Source organism: Cynoglossus semilaevis, chromosome 11, assembly GCF_000523025.1.
Source record: "Cynoglossus semilaevis isolate Cse_v1.0 chromosome 11, Cse_v1.0, whole genome shotgun sequence".
Taxonomy (NCBI): Eukaryota; Metazoa; Chordata; class Actinopteri; order Pleuronectiformes; family Cynoglossidae; genus Cynoglossus; species Cynoglossus semilaevis.
In genome coordinates, this window is record NC_024317.1 from 2772465 (window position 1) to 2783287 (window position 10823).

At 45.7% G+C, this 10823-nt stretch overlaps 1 protein-coding gene and 1 long non-coding RNA gene across 3 annotated transcripts in view; one reads left to right on the forward strand and one right to left on the reverse strand.

The window, feature by feature from the left end:
* Positions 1 to 10823, forward strand: part of celsr2 (cadherin, EGF LAG seven-pass G-type receptor 2) — a 72945-nt gene that overhangs the window by 50660 nt on the left and 11462 nt on the right. The window contains exons 6-19 of the mRNA XM_025060342.1: positions 3784 to 3941; positions 4068 to 4231; positions 4366 to 4491; positions 5852 to 6021; positions 6959 to 7138; positions 7217 to 7330; positions 7423 to 7579; positions 7664 to 7805; positions 7900 to 8020; positions 8249 to 8432; positions 8568 to 8669; positions 8874 to 8968; positions 9805 to 10014; positions 10233 to 10416. Coding sequence (XP_024916110.1) covers positions 3784 to 3941; positions 4068 to 4231; positions 4366 to 4491; positions 5852 to 6021; positions 6959 to 7138; positions 7217 to 7330; positions 7423 to 7579; positions 7664 to 7805; positions 7900 to 8020; positions 8249 to 8432; positions 8568 to 8669; positions 8874 to 8968; positions 9805 to 10014; positions 10233 to 10416 — 2107 coding nt within the window. The remainder of the gene's footprint in view (positions 1 to 3783; positions 3942 to 4067; positions 4232 to 4365; positions 4492 to 5851; positions 6022 to 6958; positions 7139 to 7216; positions 7331 to 7422; positions 7580 to 7663; positions 7806 to 7899; positions 8021 to 8248; positions 8433 to 8567; positions 8670 to 8873; positions 8969 to 9804; positions 10015 to 10232; positions 10417 to 10823) is intronic.
* LOC112487765 (uncharacterized) lies at positions 5877 to 7536 on the reverse strand. 2 transcript variants are annotated; one of them, XR_003051171.1, is made up of 4 exons: positions 7400 to 7536; positions 7058 to 7167; positions 6326 to 6409; positions 5877 to 6015 (listed from the first exon to the last, which is right to left on the reverse strand). It is a non-coding gene; the product is annotated as an uncharacterized LOC112487765 (long non-coding RNA). The 2 variants fall into 2 exon arrangements; XR_003051170.1 differs by having other exon boundaries at positions 7058 to 7172; positions 7400 to 7528.

Below are 10823 nucleotides of genomic sequence, written 5' to 3' on the forward strand. Positions count from 1 at the left end.
AGCGCATGTTGTGTTTTAATGAATGAGAGAACAGGAGGAGAGAAGATCATTCTTCAGGATGTCTTCTGACTTTTACATTTATCTTTTTTAAGCGTCACAACAACTCCATTAGTGCAGGAATGTACTTGGCTGTTTGCTCTCCGCTCTCGGAGACCTTCCATCTCAGGACCAACTGCACAGCATGTGACATTTCACTCCATTGAGGAAGTCACTTTGCATCATAAAGATGTTGCCAGGCAACACCCCCGCTGTCCAGATTTGTCTCCTCGGGGTGTGTGAAGACAGGGGCACGTCAGATTTTAGCCAGCAGAAATGATGATGGAGGAGGCGTGTCATCAAGTTCTGGAGGAAAACTTTTCTCTTTTTCTTTGCCAAAGTCAGAACCGACATTAATCACACTTGATTTTCTGTTTGGTTACAGATGAAAACCCCACTTCAAGGGGGCGTTAGCATAAAGCAGCCTGTGGTCGTTTTAGCGGTTCTTGTGGCCCGGTGGTCGTGCGTGTGGTTGATCCCTGATATAAGACGGATGGACGTTGGCTCCACCCTGTGTGGGATTGTTTTAAAATCAGAACAGAGTGTTGATTTGGCCAGTTATTGAATCTAACAGTTACAGAACAGACAGACACTCCACAGTGACCTCTCTGGTCAGACTGTGGTTTAACACATTACTTAAAGTGTGTGTGTTTGTTTAAAAAGAAATAATTAAAAAATGCAGGATAAGCAGACAAACTCAGATTTTGGTAAAAAAAAAAGAAAATAAATAATAATAATAATAATACTTATTTTATTGTAAATTTATTGTTACATTATAATCAATTTTTATAAAAAAAAGTATTTTCTTTTTTGAGGAAGAGGAAAAAGAGACGGGAAAGCCCAGTGCACCATGGGAGTTCCCACAGCAGTCAACGCCTGTAGCAGTGTTAACTGAGTTGTATGAACTTTGTGAAATGATTTTCTATCTATTCGTAAAAGTCAGTGTCAGTCCTCAGTCCTCAGTCCTCAGTCTTCAGTCCTCAGTCCTCAGTCCTCAGTCCTCAGTCCCCAGTCCCCAGTCCTCAGTCCTCGGTCTTCAGTCTTCAGTCCTCAGTCCTCAGTCTTCAGTCCTCAGGTGAATCGTCTCCTCCGTGTCCTCTTCATGTTTTACATCATGTGAATCACTGAGGTGGAACGATAGCTCCTCCCACTGGAGGTATCCCACAGAGGAGCCCCCTTTCCCCCCCCCCGGGCCGGGGGGGGGGGGGGGGTGCCCAGGGTGGGGGGGGGGGGCATCTTTCGATTGAAATGTGGCTTTCAAGATGGTGGGGGGCTGTGGAGAATGGCAATGACCGCTGCCTTTGTTTTTGCCTCTGTTTCCTTTGGGACCGGGGGGGCAGTGAATGATGCGGCCCTGAGGAAAGTGCCCCCCCAACCCCTCCACCTCTCTCCTTCTGTTCTCCACTGACGACAGAAAAGTGGAGCAGGAGAGGAGCGAGGGAAGGCTAAAGAAATGCCCGGAGAACTATTGACTTGGGCTTTGTACACAGATGCTTCACTCCAGGGCCAACCCCTCATGTTGCCATGGTTCTCCCAGTCAATCTTACACCATATCCCTGCTCCTCTGCTGCTGCTGCTGCTGCTGCTGCTGCTGCTCCGGCACAGTTCCTGTCACTCTCTGGGACGGGGAACTCATATTCCCATAATCCCCTGTTGTGGCGAACGAGGGCAGTGTTTAACTGGCCGTCCTGAACAAATATGTGCCTTCCAATCAGCGTGACAGGGCCGGGGTTTTTTGTGCCACAGAAACCTGACGTCCTGACAGACGGTCATTATTTCAGAGTCAACAGCCGTGACTGATGACAGCAGAGGTCAGCGCAGGGAGCGTCCAATCTGGAGCGCTGCCTGTTTCTGAGCTTTCACAGCAAAGAGGAGACAAGGGGAAAGAGCATGTTAGATGATTTCACCTTTTGGCAATTCACACGGCATGTTTGTTTGAGTCATCATCGACAAATTTGAAACAAATTGGCGAGAGAAAAAAAAAAGGTCTCGTCTCTGTCTCCGTCTACTTAGCATTTCAGTACCGAGCGGCGAGGTGTTTCACGGTCAAGGGAAAGTGTTTTGACTTCCTGTGGGAAAAGTGCTTGATTACAGAGGCACGGCGTGATTGAGGAGAAACAATTTGAGACGCTTGGACGTTTGGAATGTGTGTTTACGGCTCCACGCTGCCGCTGACATTCTGCGAAAACGCCATCAGTTAAACGCTTATTTTCCTGAAAACGCTTAATCGTGTCGGCTGAATAAACATTTTTCAAAGGCGGTGGGCAAATCTGGACACAGTTTGGAGTGATTCAGCTTGGCACCGGGATTTTTTTTCTTTTTTTCCTCTCAGTTGTCCAGTAGCTGCGAAAGAAATACAAATCTGCTCGGCCAATAAAGTTACAAAAATTAACAGTTTCATGATCAACTTCTGTGATGACTTTTTCATCTTTTTATTATTATTTTTAACATCATTCTCCCGTTAAAACCAATTACCCATAAGGCATAGAGACGGTGAACACTCTCAGATGTTTCATTGTTGACCAGTGAAACACGGCTCAGTTGGTGACACTGATTCAACACAAAGGATTCCAGCTGCCAATAAAACTTAAGGGAGAGATAGTGAGTGAGTGGGTGGGGGAGGGGCGGGGTCACAGGAAGTCACCTACGTTTAGTAGCTGGATAAATTCCCTTTTTGCAGAACTGTACAAATATTTAAGGTGGAAATGCAGATGCTAATTTTTTATTTGTGTTTTTGTATCAAATGGAACTTAAAAAAAGAGGAGACGCAGGTGTGTGAATCTCTTCGTAGCAAGTGAAGGGAAAATAATGAATTCCAACACGGCCTCCGGACATACATGCCCTCACTTTTAAGTAAAACAGTTCCACCAGAGGTCTGTCGTCCGTCTGTGGCTCAGTGATTTCAGCTGCCTGTTTAACTAAGGGATCAGACAACAAAGGCAGCGTCCGTCGCTGCAGCAGAGCAATCAGGAAACTTTAATGACTTAAGCCGGTTCCAGCCTGTGGCGACTGAACTGTTTTCTTTTCACCTCACTCAGAGAAAAACTCACAGCTTTAGGCGGGTTTCAAACCCATCAAACATGAGACCCCTTCTTAGTTTCAGCTGCGCAGAAGACGAGAAAAAATTCCGGCTAAATCCTAGCCGACCAGCTGACGGCTCACCTGCCCGCCCCCGGCCTGCGGGGGGGGGGTCAGTGTGTCAGTGGTCCACTCGCTGCCCGCGACACCGGCCTGAACCCACACTTAGGGTTAATATGAGACCTACGTGACCCCAGACAAAGTGGACGGTCTCCAAAAGAGGTTGCGACCTTTTATTGACGGGATCATCATTCTCTCCCCCGCAGGCCCCTCCCCCTTTTGTTGCTTCGCCTATTGATTTCTCACACACTGAAAAAGATCCTTTGTCGGCGAGGATGACGTCCTGCAGAGAGCAAGGCCTTCGCTCTCTGTGTGTGTGTGTGTGGGGAGGGGGGCAGTGTGGGGGGGGGGGGTTACAGCAGCTCGCCTGCTGCCGCCTTTAGCTGTTATGATTTGAATTATTAACTCTAAGCTAGAGCTGAACTGGGGATGAACCATGAGTGGGTATTTGAATAGTACCATGGTAGTACACGGAGTTACTCCCTACTACTGTGGAGTTCAATGTTTATCAATAAAACTCTGACTATTATATGTGAGACTATTTTAATAAAACTAAGCCAAAATAAATGACTTCAGACTCAGACTTCACCACTTCCTGTTTCTCCTCAGCCAATCCTGAACCAGGCCGGTCTGCCACAGGGCCCCTCTGACCAGAAGGTGGTCACGGTGACCGTTGACAACTGTGACACTTCTGTGGCTCTGAGGTTTGGTCACATGATCGGAAACTACACCTGCTCCGCTCAGGGCAGCCAATCAGGATCTAAGAAGTGAGTACACTGACAAAGTCCTGAGTGCTGAGTCGTACAGCTGCTGTTTGTAATCAGTGGTTAATTAAAGCATCTCAGATATCCTGGTCAGTAAGGAGTGTGTAACTGTTGGCTCTGTGGTCTCAGGTCTCTGGACCTCACTGGTCCCCTGCTCCTTGGAGGAGTCCCCAAACTCCCTGAGGATTTTCCGGTTCGCAACCGGGAGTTTGTGGGCTGCATGAAGAACCTGCGGATCGACAACCAGCACATCGACATGGCCGGCTTCATCGCCAACAATGGAACTGTGCCCGGTACGTCCTGTGGCGCTCCGTCTCTCAGCTTCACATTTACATACTTTCATAATACTTTCATACTTTTATATGTTGAAGTCTGAACAGATCCCACAGACACAGACGTCATCATCCTTGTTTTCGTGTTTTCCCAGGATGTTCTGCTAAGAGACACTTCTGCAACAACGACCCGTGTCTGAACGGAGGGACGTGTGTGAACCTGTGGGGCTCCTTCAGCTGTAACTGCCCGCTTGGATTCGGAGGAAGAAACTGTGAAAGAGGTAAATAAGTCCAACGGAAAAGTTCCGACCCTCGAGGTCGTCGTGCATGAAATCAGGCCCGAAAGTCATTTCTGGGCCGGAGATCTTCGTTGACGTGATGATTGTTGTGGTCAGTTTCTCTGTCTCTGTTTTCTGACCTCTACATGAAGTGAACAGTGTTTGGAACCGTTGCCCTCTGACCCCTGAAGACACACAGTACACGTCTCATGTTTCCGTCCTTGCGTTCTCCCGTGTCTGTTTTTGTTCCACCTGACCCTCCGCAGCTGTTTTCCTCCTGATGATTTATGGTTTACAGCAACTCGAGCAGAGACGGAGGAAGGAAGTTGAGCCGTTCAAAAAGACAGACGAAAAAAAAACACCTTTGTTTTGAGCGTGAAGTAAAGGGAGCAAAAAAAAAAAAGATTTATGGAAGAGAGTGTGTTTTTTCACGCACATCAAGCATGAAGTTTAGAGGATTAGAAGTTACTGCGCGGGGAAGTGAGGACGGATATTTAAAAAAGAACAGGTGCACATTTGGAAAAGGCTGTTAGAGTTGACAAGTAGAACAGAGAAGTACATTGTTGTGTGATCACATGATCACTGAAGATGAATTATTGACCGCTGATAAGAAGAAGTGTCCGTGTCCACGTTTACTCCAGGGCTTCAAACACCGACATTAAAAGTACTTTGTAGAATAAATGAAGAAAAAACAAAATTCTTCACACACCTGTTCAACAGCTCTGTCCTGTGACCTCGACAGCAGTGAAGCAGTGAGAGAGAAATGGCTGCCAGTAAATTGGCAGGTGCATGCGCTATAAAGTCTTTTTCTTTTGTGCCTTTGTGCTGTAAGGTATTTTTTTGGCAGTTTGGCAAAATGCAGGCCAACCATACACATACAGTTTATTTTAATATTTATATATTATTTCCTTCAGTCACGACCGACTCACTCACTGTTTCATGTTATGTTCGGTCCAACACGTCCTCAGACGGACTTTTCCAAACAAAGCTTTTAGTGTCAGACTGTGTTCAGATATTATTCTGCTCAGTGAAGCTGAAGAACCACAGAGAACCGAGACAGAACAGGTCTTTAATCACATGTCTTTTGAGTTATTACCTTCCTGGCCTTGTATGTTGACCATTTCAGTGTGTGAGTGTGTGTTTCTGGTATAGCTACACTTGTGGGGACAGTGTTTTGGAGGAGAAAAAATAAACTATTGTTGCAGGGACCTATGTCCTCGTGGGGGACATTTCACATGTCCTAACCTCAAAAGATCTGCTCTCCCAGTGTCCCCACAGTTTGAAGACACTGTTAGAAAATAATGTCCAGGATCTAGAACTGATGTGGTTTGTCTTTTTATTTCATCCATCTCTTCTCCTGCAGTCATGTCCAGCCCACAGCGTTTCCTGGGCAACAGCTTGTTGCAGTGGAACAACCTGGCGACAGCGGAGGCCTCCGTCCCCTGGCATGTTGAGCTTATGTTCCGCACACGTCAGGCCAGCGCCACGCTGTTACACATCTCCTCCAGCCTGCAGCACAACCTCACACTACAGGTGAGCACATGAAATACACTCATACACACTTGGACACACACTCTGGACCGGTCCTGCTGATGTGAGTTTTATCATTTAACTGTTTACTTTGTGGACAATTTTACAAACTGTTTTTTGAATTACAGTCCTCTGAGACACAAGTTGCAAAAAGGCAAGAATATAATAAAAAATGTACAAAAACACATATGGTTAAAATATATTAAAACACTATTATTATTATTATTATTATTATTATTATTATTATTATTATTTTGAGTAACAGGAAAATTAATAGTAGATTTTATTTACAGATAACGTTTCTCACCTGTAAGTCCATAGAATGACTACACAGCTCCCCCTTCTGGCCAATTGAGTTCCAGATTCACCTTTTTGTTTTTCACTGTTATTCCTGTGCACATGGTGTAAGAAGTCGTAATAGTTACTCTGTTTTGTAAAAGAAAATGCAATAAACAGTATAGGGCAACAAAATATATGTTTGGATGCAAATTTTCCCCAAGGAAACTCCTGAGGGATTCAAAACGTAATTTTCCCCAAGGAAACTCCTGAGGGAGTCAAAAAGTTCTGTCTGTCTGTCTGTCTGTCATCTATCTTAAAGTATTTTCTTTATCCCATTAGGGATTTTATTTGAGAAAAAAAACAGTTTTTGTTTTTTTGTCATTCAGTGTCTTTATCAGGGAGACGAGAATGAAGTGGATTGTCAAACTTTATTAACGCTCCTCTCTCTGATGTTAGCTACATTTATCAGATTTTGTTTTCTTTTCCCACTGAGTAACACGATGTGATGAATCCTTTTTGACCATGACTATCGGAGCGCTCTTTCTTTTCATCCCTGCTGCAGCACTGTTTTCCCCTGTATCGTCTGTTTCCCTCCGTCACTGAGCATCGGTTTAATCTCCCTCCTGCTGTTTCTTCCTCTTTTTATTCTCCGCTGCTGTAGCTGCGCGGGGGCAGCGTGTTGATGGGGCTGCACCGAGGAGAAGACTCCACTCTCTCCCGTGTTGAAGAGGTTCTGGTGAACGACGGCGACTGGCATCACCTGCAGTTGGACATCAGCAGCTTAGGAGGCGCAGGGGGCAACCACAAGGCGGTGCTGTCCGTAGACCAGGGGCTCTACCAGGTGAACTGTTATTTGACGTCTCAGAATTTCTGTTCTGACAAACAGACAAACATTAACATGTGCAAAACAAATGACCAGGCGAGTATGGAGGTGGACGGAGAGCTGCAGGACTCCAAACTGAAAACTGTGAGCCTCGGTGGTTTGGCAAGGCCTGATGGGAAAGTTCTGCATGGCTTTCGTGGCTGCATTCAGGTTTGTTTTGTTAATACAGACCTGACACAAACAGGAGCAGCAGTTCCTCTTTCCTTTTGTTGAACTCACCCGTGTGGTGTGCGTTCCTTCAGGGTCTCCGTGTCGGTGGAGCTCTGAGTCTGTCTCAGGCCAGGAAGGTCAACGTGGAGCCGGGCTGCAGCGTTCCCGACCCCTGCAGCTCCAGTCCGTGTCCTGTCAACAGTTACTGCAGTGACGACTGGGACAGTTACTCCTGCACCTGCCTCAGCGGTCGGTCCATGTCACAGACACAGTTTGTTATGTAACATGACAACTTCCTGCCTATTTTCACTCTTCTTTTCCTTTATTTCACAGGTTACTATGGCAACAACTGCACTGACGCGTGCGCCTTAAACCCCTGTGAACACGAGTCCAAGTGCTCCAGGAGGTTGAGCTCCTCTCACGGTTACAGCTGTGACTGTCCCAGCAGTTACTTTGGACATTACTGCGAGAAAAAGTACAGTTTTTTTTAATCTGTTTTCTACCTCGACGTCTGTGCTGTTTTTGAAGTTTCTGTGAAGAGACTGAACAGGTGCTGATTTTCTCCACAGGACTGACTTACCCTGCCCCAGAGGCTGGTGGGGCCACAAGACCTGTGGACCCTGTAACTGTCAAACCCACAAAGGCTTTGACTCTGACTGTAACAAAACCAGCGGAGAGTGTCGCTGCAAGGTGAGAAAAATAAATAAATTAAGTCCATGTTTCACCTGTTGGTCTGTTGTGGGACTACAGGCAGGTTTTTTACTTTACTTTTAAGTTGTAAAGCATTGTTGATGCCACATCACACCTCCTGCTGGACAAGGAAGGAACTGTTATAAAAGTAATATTTAATTATTTCTAGTAATGTAATCAAGTAACCAATAGGGGGCATACATACTCATCTCACCCCTTTTTTTTCAGGACAACCACTATCGCCCCGAGGACAGCGACACCTGCCTGCTCTGTGACTGTTACCCCATCGGCTCCTTCTCCCGAGCGTGCGATCGCGAAAGCGGCCAGTGTCAGTGTAAACCCGGCGTGATCGGCCGCCAGTGCGACCGCTGCGACAACCCTTTCGCTGAGGTTTCTGCCAGCGGCTGTGAAGGTCAGAATACATGTTTCAACGGTCGAACACCTCAACGCAGGATTTATGATCCTTTTTTTAATTATTAACAACTAAATGTATTGACATAAGTTTCCATTTTTACCGTCTCTCTTCCGCCCCCTCTGGTGGTCCCAGTTATCTATGACAGCTGCCCCCAGGCCATCGAGGCCGGGATCTGGTGGCCCAGGACTAAGTTTGGCCTCCCTGCAGCGGTTTCCTGTCCCAGAGGAACACTAGGTATGACGGCTCTTCAGCAGCTCGCCCAATTACCATAAAATAATGGCAAAATATGACACTAGCCTGAAGCTGTGTGCAGGTGACAGCTGCTTCTGCTGCCTGACATCCAGGTGAAACCTCTCCTCTCTCTCTCCCCCTCTCTCCCTCTCTACCTCTCTCCCAAACACACACACACACACACCTACCCACGTTTCCTCTTCCCAGGCACAGCCGTACGACACTGTGATGAGCACAAGGGCTGGCTGCCTCCCAATCTCTTCAACTGCACCTCGGTTACCTTCAGCTCGCTGAAAGCCCTGGTGTGTATCACCCACTCTCTGCCACTCTCAGAAATGTAACGCCACTGTTTCCAGCAGTATAATTCCTCTGTGGAAAGATGTGGAGCCCGTGTTTTATTATAACCGTGCGGCCTCGCAGCTATTTGTGACGACAAATTGGTGTTTTTGTGCTAAATGCTAGTGGCTAAGCTGTCACATTCCTCCTAACAGGAACTAAAGTTTTTTAGGTTTTGTGTTAAGTCTCAACAGAGTTTACATTTTATGCCAATTATGTCTGAACAGAAAATCAATATAAGGTTGATGGAAATAATTTACCATGTTTTTAGGAATTATTCAATTATTCAACAATTCTTGATAACTATACAGAAAAATATATAATATAATATAATATAATATAATATAATATAATATAATATAATATAATATATGCGTGTCCCTTACATCCACCAGGTTAGAGGTTTTAATGGATATTATTATTTTACTGGCTAACTGATTGGCTAATGTAATACAGCGCAGAGCTCTGTTGTTTGGTGGTGCTGTACACCTCTTAAGACTGTATACCAATACGTTTTATTAACATGTTTATCAAACTTAAAAATGACACATTTAAAAGCTGTCAAACTCACTTTCTGTATAAAATAATGTCAAATTATATTATAGTGTGACACAAATATTCATTTGATCATTAAAACCTTCAATCCCCTCTGAGACCCAGCTAAAAATAAACTGTTCCACTAACCTCTTTCTATGGAATATTACTGCCACCTACTGGGTAAACTGTGAATGTCATCTATTTAGAAATCCTAACCTGATGATGGTGTTTTTTTTTTGTTTTTTTTTTCTTTTACTCTCTCCAGTCAGAGAAGTTGTCCCGCAACGCCTCACTCCTGGACTCTGGACAGGTCCAGCAGACGGCCGCCATGTTGGCCAACGCCACCCAGCACACCAGGACATACTTTGGCAGTGACGTCAAGGTGGCCTACAGACTGACACAGAGCCTGCTGCAGCATGAGAGCGACCAGCAGGGGTTCAACCTCACAGCTACACAGGACGTCCACTTCACGGAGGTGAACACACACACACACACACACACACTTCATCATATCAAACATCATAATCACTCCGCTCCTGCACCAGTCTGAACTGGTCTGTTGACAGAAGGTCGGTGGTTCTGTTGGAACGTGGCGGACCTTCCTGCTGTATCTGCAGGGGTCGTGTCACAAATCGTTTCACGCTCCGCTGGGACGTTCTGTCCCCCTGAACTCACTCAGTCGTCTCTCCACAGAATCTGGTCCGTGTGGGCAGCGCCATCCTCGCTCCAGACACGCGGCCACACTGGGAGCTCATCCAGAACTCCGAGGGCGGCACAGCCGCGCTGCTGCGACACTTTGAGGAGTACGCGAATACGCTGGCGCAGAACATGAGGAAGACCTACCTCAGCCCCTTCACCATCGTCACGCCAAACATCGGTAAACGGTCGTTCAGTCAGTTTGTCAGTGAATGAATGAATGAATAACTGACATGTAATTATGTTCTGGTTATGTTATGTTCTTTTGTTTTTTTTTCTATTATTTTTTAATTTATTTTTTATTTTTATACCTATATCGTATATATATATATAAGTATATATATGTACATAAAATAATGAATTAAAAATTATTTTTTATTTAGTTTATTGGTTCCTACAAGTTAACAGAAATGCAGTCCAGGAAAAACTAATGTCTAATATTAATGAATCTTTTTGCTGTTGCCTCCTCATCTCCAGTCATCTCCGTGGACCGTCTGAAGAAAATGAATTTTGCCGGAGCGAAGCTCCCTCGGTACCAGTCCCTTCGAGGCCCCCGCCCCGTGGATCAAGAGGCGGCCGTCCCCATGC